The 8602-nt window shown below is 36.5% G+C and overlaps 1 protein-coding gene across 1 annotated transcript in view; it reads left to right on the top strand.

The window, feature by feature from the left end:
* The window catches only part of GPR125 (G protein-coupled receptor 125), a 45889-nt gene extending 38368 nt beyond the window's left edge, over positions 1–7521 (top strand). The window contains exons 17-21 of the mRNA XM_010007301.1: positions 1–11; positions 789–811; positions 1635–1780; positions 5652–5747; positions 5942–7521. The exon at positions 1–11 is cut by the window's left edge and continues 84 nt beyond it. Of these exons, the coding sequence (XP_010005603.1) occupies positions 1–11; positions 789–811; positions 1635–1780; positions 5652–5747; positions 5942–7184 (1519 nt within the window). The 3' untranslated portion in view covers positions 7185–7521. The remainder of the gene's footprint in view (positions 12–788; positions 812–1634; positions 1781–5651; positions 5748–5941) is intronic.
* Positions 7522–8602: the final 1081 nt, after the last annotated feature.

The following is an 8602-nucleotide window of genomic DNA, read 5'->3' as shown; positions in this document are numbered from 1 at the left end:
TTTGCAAAACAGTAAGTAAATACAAAAGCACTTGAAGTTAATGGCCACTTTCATGCTCCTATATATGTTTATGCACCCCTTACCTCTTAGAGAACACTGATACTGTACAGACATTTTCATCAGAATGTAAAATTTAGAAAAAAAAAAATCAGTCTTCTTTTTTTATTAAAGCTTTATCTTGTATTTTCATCCAGCCAAAAAGATAAAGCTGATTTTTTACTTAAAGTGGAAAAGTATTTCAGAAGTGTGACAGAAACTTTTTTTCCCAAAATGCTATGACAAAACCAAAAAAGTTTTTACCTGTTCATTTTCTTTTTGAGACTTACTTATTTTAAAATTGTTTTATAAGCCTGTATGTGGCCTTTAGAGACCATATAAAAAGTAATTTCCACAGGCAGTGAAAGATTTATTTACACTTTGCTCAACATAACTTTAAGAGACAGAAAGAGGGATGTTTTCAGTTGAAGACCTGTGCTTTGCCTAAATAAACTTTACTGGGATTTTTTGCTTTAATGGGACTCCTCTTTTAAAATGCTTTGTTTGTCTCAGGTTTGGCCATCTCCGGTTCAGTTGCCGTGTTTCGGTGTAATAACAGTTGCTGCTTTGGAATTATACCAGTGAATTTAAAAAATGTTTTCTTTTTTCTATCCTGTGATTCATAGAAGTTTCTAATCCCTCACCATAATATTCCATCATACTTTCTGATTGAAGTTACAGTAGTTATTTGTTCAGTGGTTCAATGTACTGCAATAAAATATGTCCCTGATCTTTTTCCTACAAATAAAAAGAAAATGCTAATCTGTGCACACACGCACATATATCTAAATATGGAGATGAGGAAATAGTTTGACAAACTGTCATCTTTTTTCTTGCCTTCTTCAAGACAGTAATCCTCCAAGAGAAATGGTGTGATATGATGGGTTGTTTACAGTTCTTTTAGTGGCGATTGAACTTGCACAAAACCCCATCTCCATCTTAACAAACTAAAGTGTCACCACTTCCATGCATGTCTGCTCTCATTTAAAGGGATATATGAAAACTACTTGCAGTCAGTTTATCTCAGTGTTGACTAATAAGTAAGGAAATACAGGGAAACCAGATTGTACCTTTTCTTAAAAAAAAACAGGGGACTTGAGAATTCCCCAAACTTCTTTTAAAAAAGCAACACTCAGTTTATAGAATAATGCAGATGCAGTTGCCACCTGCTAAGTAGTTACCACAGTATCATTATCTTGCTGTTCCCTTACTTACTTCAATTTGAATATTATTTGTAAAATCAGACAAAGTGTTCCATAAAATAGTTTCCTAAAGTGTATCATTGATAGAAAATCTTAAAAATATTGGCCAGCAAAGTTCTTCCCACATTAAGTTTTCCTTCCACTAGAGGCAACTGCACCTACTTAGCCATTACAGACCAAACTGATACACAGACAGGCCTGCATAATAGATTTTACATTTTTGAAAACCACAATGGCTTGGCATTTAGAACAGTAATTATAAAATAAGGGGATTTTTTCTTCTCTTGAACTGAGCCTTCAAATTCAGGTTTTATGCAAGTTGGATGTTACATGATTGATTTTTTTAACTTGGTAGAAAGGAAATCTCTGGTGATTCATTTTTCTTTATTTTTTAAGGTTGGGATAATTCTCCATTATTCCACTCTTGCAACAGTACTGTGGCTGGGAGTGACATCTCGTAACATTTACAAGCAAGTAACTAAAAAAGCAAAAAGATGTCAAGATCCTGATGAGCCACCTCCTCCACCCAGACCAATGCTGAGGTGAGTCTGTTATTTGTTTCTGCAACTCATTATTTCCCTGGTTGCTATGCTTATATTCTGACCAAAATACGTCAATGCACGTCAACAGTGGTTTTTTACAAGTGCCTTTCACAAAAAAAATTCTGTCCAGGTCTGTAGAGTCCCTTCCAGATTTTCCTGTTCTTCATCGTTATGTTGAGTAGGATGAGATGAAGGACAATTGGTCTCATATATTACTGTTGCAGTGCTAAATTCCTGATTTGTAAATTAAGAAATCAGTAGCGTTTCAGCATCACTGCTGTAGCTTTGAGTAAGACTTCAGGTAACAATATTTCTCATTAAGTTATCATAGAAGAAAGAATGTATTAGAACTCTGTTATCACACAATTTGCAAACACTGCAGTTTAAGTAAGTAAAGTTAGTGTTTTCCAGAGATTGCATAAAAATAATTTGAAAAAAAAAAAGGTATCAGTCATTATCAAATGAAAATAGTGCTCCTTATGAAGCATTCCTTTTAGAATTTTTATTTCTGAAATCACTGAAATGGAACAAACTAATTATATTTGAAATTCACCGTATGTCAAATATTTTAATAGAAAACATTATCATACATATAGCTCACTGATCCTCTGGGTATTAATTAAAAACTGCTAAGCTGAAATTCTCCACAAGATGGCAGAAGTTGATTAATTTTCATTAGTGTACAAGCTACTATTGAAAATTGATTTTGAAGTATAGAGAGTGCAGAAAATAGGAAATTCTTTTCTAGATATCATGAACTGAAATTTGCAGTAAATATGTTGTATTCACTGTAGGGTATCCTGCCCATCACTGTTTGTCTGACAGCAGGGTCCTGAGTAGCCTTTTTAACATCTTTGTCTATCCCTTATTTGTCATGGATTTTTTGCTTTGGAATATGGTGCAGTCAAATTGACAGCCCCACAGGTTCAGCTCTGCATAGATATAAACATCTCCAGACCATTTCAGATTTTGACACCTCATTGATGACAATGGTAGTAACTGTGGAGACGAATATCAGAAGGGAGCAAACATGCTCCATATTTTTTTAGATTTTCTCAATATCCAACTTCTTGCAGATCAGGAATTCCCTCATGCAGAGAGGTGTGTGATGTCTTTGCATGAAAGAGCCATAGATAGATTTCAGTTGCCTTTTTCACATGTATTCAAAACAAAACTACCCATAGTGGCATAGGACAGAGTTTTTTGAAAGAGTTTCTTACTTGTTTGGAACAGGTCACCTACTGTTATCAGGCTCCCTAATATTTGAATGCAGAGAGACAAAACAACTGTTCTCTGCTTCCACACTGTTTATGTTGCTCCTCAGTATGCCTTTCAGAATTTCGGAACAGATTAAAAAAACAGATAAATGTCTGTAGGTACACATTTTTCTCCTTATTTGCCATATTTCACTTAATCTGCTTTGTGTTCTTTGGGTTTAAATAACTTAATACCTGTTAAGCCTTCTTCCACTGTAGTGTAGATAAGCTTTATTCTTGGGAAATTCATTGCATGTAAGACAGTTTTGTTGGTTAGGATGATATTAATTCAGTGTGTTTAATGGGACTCTGTCACAGAACTTGAAAAAGGTGGAGTCTTTGAAACTGATCTGGTGTTCTTCAGAAAGCTGCTATAGACACTAGAGGAGGGATTTATTGTGGCTCACAGTAGCCATGTTGAGAAAACAGTGCAATGCTTGACACTGGTTGGAATTTCTTAACTGTGAAAAACAAGTGTATTGCATTGCTGTGCCAGGCAAGAGGGTGTAAAAATAACTGAGATATTCAGCTGCCAGTCACAGAAAGGAAATCACAAAGTTTATTGTGAAGAACTGTTATTTTGTTCAGCAAACTCCAGCCAAGTCAAAAGGAAACGGTTTGGGGTTTTTTATCACATAAAAGAACTGCTTTATGAAGAGCCCTGCTGAAGATCTTTAAAATGAGATACTTAATGTAAAACATGACATAAAATAAAAATATTTGTATTAATATAATACAAAAACTGGGTGAACGTTCTACTTAGAAACACAACATTTCACTATTTACTTTTTTTTTTTTCTGTTGCCATTTTAACACCCCGTGTGTACCCATGTCATTAGGTTTGTTTTTCTCTTTTTGATCTAACTGATGGAAAAGCTTTGGCTTGTAGACTGTTCTGCCCCATGATGCTAATATTACTGCATCTCCTCTAGCATGCTTTGTACATGTTATTTACTTTACTACCATGTTCATACAGCTCCTTGCTGCATTATAATTTTGGTTTGTAATTTGGGCTCTTAGGTATTGCTAAAGACTTGGACACAGCAATATACCAGTGTGCTTTTTTGTTTGTTTGTTTTGATACTTGGTACCTTTGTGTAGGTCAAGGCCAGTTGTAACCACATTCCTTCAATACATGTCCTTGTGAAGGTGTAGTTCTCATTAATGCCACCACAGGGAAGGAAGAGCGATATACTATGAGATTATGGAGTCCATTAAAATATAATCAATTAAAAAAACAGTTTTGTTGGTTAGGATGATATTAATTCAGTGTGTTTAATGGGACTCTGTCACAGAACTTGAAAAAGGTGGAGTCTTTGAAACTGATCTGGTGTTCTTCAGAAAGCTGCTATAGACACTAGAGGAGGGATTTATTGTGGCTCACAGTAGCCATGTTGAGAAAACAGTGCAATGCTTGACACTGGTTGGAATTTCTTAACTGTGAAAAACAAGTGTATTGCATTGCTGTGCCAGGCAAGAGGGTGTAAAAATAACTGAGATATTCAGCTGCCAGTCACAGAAAGGAAATCACAAAGTTTATTGTGAAGAACTGTTATTTTGTTCAGCAAACTCCAGCCAAGTCAAAAGGAAACGGTTTGGGGTTTTTTTTCACATAAAAGAACTGCTTTATGAAGAGCCCTGCTGAAGATCTTTAAAATGAGATACTTAATGTAAAACATGACATAAAATAAAAATATTTGTATTAATATAATACAAAAACTGGGTGAACGTTCTACTTAGAAACACAACATTTCACTATTTACTTTTTTTTTTCTGTTGCCATTTTAACACCCCGTGTGTACCCATGTCATTAGGTTTGTTTTTCTCTTTTTGATCTAACTGATGGAAAAGCTTTGGCTTGTAGACTGTTCTGCCCCATGATGCTAATATTACTGCATCTCCTCTAGCATGCTTTGTACATGTTATTTACTTTACTACCATGTTCATACAGCTCCTTGCTGCATTATAATTTTGGTTTGTAATTTGGGCTCTTAGGTATTGCTAAAGACTTGGACACAGCAATATACCAGTGTGCTTTTTTGTTTGTTTGTTTTGATACTTGGTACCTTTGTGTAGGTCAAGGCCAGTTGTAACCACATTCCTTCAATACATGTCCTTGTGAAGGTGTAGTTCTCATTAATGCCACCACAGGGAAGGAAGAGCTATATACTATGAGATTATGGAGTCCATTAAAATATAATCAATTAAAAAAACATCAACACCACCCTCCCAAACCCCTCCATACAAAAAAACGAGACTAGTAACAAGAGTTCTTATGGCTGATCTTCTGCACATAGTGTCTGTAATATTGAGCAAATCCATATCTGGAACAAGAGACATACAATTAATGTTTTCCTTCCAAGTTTCTGTATTGTCTTCCAGCACCTTACAGCTTTTGACTGCCAGCATTTGCTTCTTCCTTGTAACTGTGTTCAGTGCCTTTGAGGGAGGTGAGGGTGGTTTACAACTGGAGGAAGAAAATTTGTAGTGAGGAAGACTTACTGTAAGCAACTTGCATATTTCCAGAATCCTGGAAAGCTCTCATTTCCTTCACGGTGACTGAAGAAAATCCATTGCCATTAAGCAGCCACTGATATACTGGCTTTATTTTTTAGGTTCTACCTTATTGGTGGAGGGATCCCTGTCATAGTTTGTGGAATAACAGCAGCAGCAAACATCCGAAATTACGGCAGCAGACCTAACGCTCCCTAGTAAGTGCCATATAACTGAGAGCTATCTTGTAAGATTTAATGGGTTTGCTTTTCTAAGTACATATTGCAATTCTGATTCATCCAGAAAATGTCTCGCAGCCAAGATCCTTTCAAAGTACCATTATGAACTGATAAAGTATAAGTGACTTGTGGGAAGATGTTAATTTTGTTTCTTTGGCTTGTTTCTTTTCCAGTTGTTGGATGAGCTGGGAACCTAGCTTAGGAGCATTTTATGGACCTGCTAGCTTTATCATTTTCATAAACTGCATGTATTTTCTCAGCATATTCATACAACTAAAACGTCACCCGGAACGTAAATATGAACTTAAGGAGCCCCTTGAGGAGCAGCAGCGTCTGGCCACCAATGAACACGGGGAACTGGCTCATCAAGATTCCTTGTCAGTGTCACTAGTTTCCACATCTGCTTTGGAGAACGAGCACAGTTTTCAAGCACAGCTGCTGGGTGTGGGCCTTACTTTGCTTTTGTACGTTGCTCTGTGGATCTTTGGAGCTCTGTCGGTTTCCCTGTATTATCCCACAGACCTGATCTTCAGCTGTTTTTTTGGGGCAACGTGTTTAAGTCTCAGTGCCTTTCTTATGGTGCACCATTGTGTTAACAGGGAAGATGTCAGGCATGCTTGGATAACGACTTGCTGCCCTGGAAGGAGCACGTATTCGGTGCAAGTAAATGTGCAGCCCTCCAGTTCCAGTGGAACCAACGGAGAGGCCCCAAAGTGCACCAACAGTAGTGCAGAATCTTCATGCACAAATAAAAGTGCATCAAGCTTAAAAAATTCTTCTCAAGGTTGTAAACTAACTAACTTACAAGCTGCAGCAGCTCAGTGCCACCCTACGTCTCTGCCATTGAACACGGGTCCTCAACTTGATAACAGTCTCACTGAACATTCAGTGGATAATGATATCAAAATGCACGTAGCTCCATTAGAGGTACAGTTTCGGACCAATGGCCACCCAAGTCGGCACCATAAGAACAGAAGCAAAGGGCATCGTGCTAGCAGGCTTGCAGTGTTGAGGGAGTATGCCTATGATGTTCCTACCAGTGTGGAGGGAAGTGTGCAAAATGGCTTACCTAAGAGTAGACAAAGCAACAGCGAAGGGCACTCAAGGAGCCGAAGAGCCTATTTGGCCTACAGAGAACGTCAGTATAACCAATCCCAACAAGACAGCAGTGATGCTTGCAGTACACTTCCAAAAAGTAGTGGAAATACTGACAAGACAATAGCTGCCAACAACAAAAAAGATATTCTAAGGAAACCAATAGCGGTTGAACTTGAAAACCAACAAAAATCTTATGGCTTAAATTTAGCCATTCAGAATGGACCACTTAAAAGCAGTGGACAGGATGGACCCTTGCTCACTGCAGACAGTACTGGTAATATTAGAACTGGGTTATGGAAACACGAAACTACAGTGTAGCATCATAAATCCTTGCAGGATGAATCCGCACAAACTGTGATTACACATTCCTTAAAGCTATTAACACTATTAAAGACTGTTTACAAACTCTAGGTACTTTATGGAGGGAGGGAACAAAGATAATCTGCTAAGCAAGAGATTGTATGCATTATTATCTTTGTTGTTCATATAATGATGAACTCCTGGTATTTTGTGAAGCTTTTTTGAAGCATCAGTCTTGAGAGATGCAGAACATAACTTTGTACATTTTTATTTTTTACCTGTAATCCTGCAGATGTGTCCACAACACATTTCAAACTTGTATTTAAATGTATAATAAATAGTATTTTCCCCAGCAGTCCAATGTTGCGCTGATTTGTTGCATTCTCTTTAAATATTATTACCTTGAATGTAGTCTTGATGTTACTACTTCAGTATCTGAAACTTAGGAATTTCAGTTAATAAAGAAAATCTTTGGTTCATGAAATAGATAAATGCAAATAGCTTAATTCATAAGGTCTAGCATTTGTTTGAAATGAAGGAGCTACAATTTAAAGAGATTTTTGGTATACAGGCAACTTGTTTACTTGAAAATAATTGTCTTCTACTTGCTGCCTAAGTTAGTTACGGTTTTAGATGGCTTATTTAAATGCACTTGCACAAACTTTTTGTTTACTTGGTAATGTTTTTGGATAATACTCTGGTTTGCCCTCTTAATTCCCTGGTGGGGAAAGGGTTTTTTAAAAATTTATTTCAATCATTTCTAATTGAGAAGGTTATCAAGGTTCACAGTGAAAACTCATGCTGTTAACAGTGTGGAAGAGTTACCTCACAGGTGTTTTGGTAGGTGGTAATGGGGTAATCTGTTAAAAAAGTATGAGCAATATGCAAGATCAGGGTCTTTAGGTTCAGTGTCACTGTACAAGCTGGTTCTTTAGTGTGTTTTGAGTTGCAAGTTCACTTTTACTCACCTATATGTGACAAATTGCAGAATAATCTCCAATACTACACAGTATCTGTGTTAAAAAAAGTTTCAGTAGCAGACATATATTAATGAGGTTATCAGTTTTAAAAAGCATGTAAATTCCTGCAGTAGGAATAGCTAAAACATGCAATCTTTTACAATAATGGAAATTGCTGTGTAATTGCAAAAATGGGTGTCTAGGTCATAATATTTTATGTAAAATGAAATATTGTAGAATAGATTATTTGTCAGCTTTGAGTGTAGTTTTCTATACTTAAATGTTGACACCTCCATTTAAACAAGATTTTTTTTTTTTTTTGGTGTCATCCTGTTGCTGTGACAAATTTGAGGTATAGTTGCAGACTGGTACTTGGGGTTTGACCAGTTTCCAGTACTGATACCACTGTGCTGAAACTGAGTGTATTAAATAGCAAAAAAAATGCTTCTGTATAATCTAGGACTGATACAACAACGC

The sequence above is a fragment of the Chaetura pelagica genome, unplaced genomic scaffold, assembly GCF_000747805.2.
Source record: "Chaetura pelagica isolate M959 unplaced genomic scaffold, ChaPel_1.0 scaffold261, whole genome shotgun sequence".
Taxonomy (NCBI): domain Eukaryota; kingdom Metazoa; phylum Chordata; class Aves; order Apodiformes; family Apodidae; genus Chaetura; species Chaetura pelagica.
This window is presented reverse-complemented; position numbering and strand designations above follow the sequence as displayed.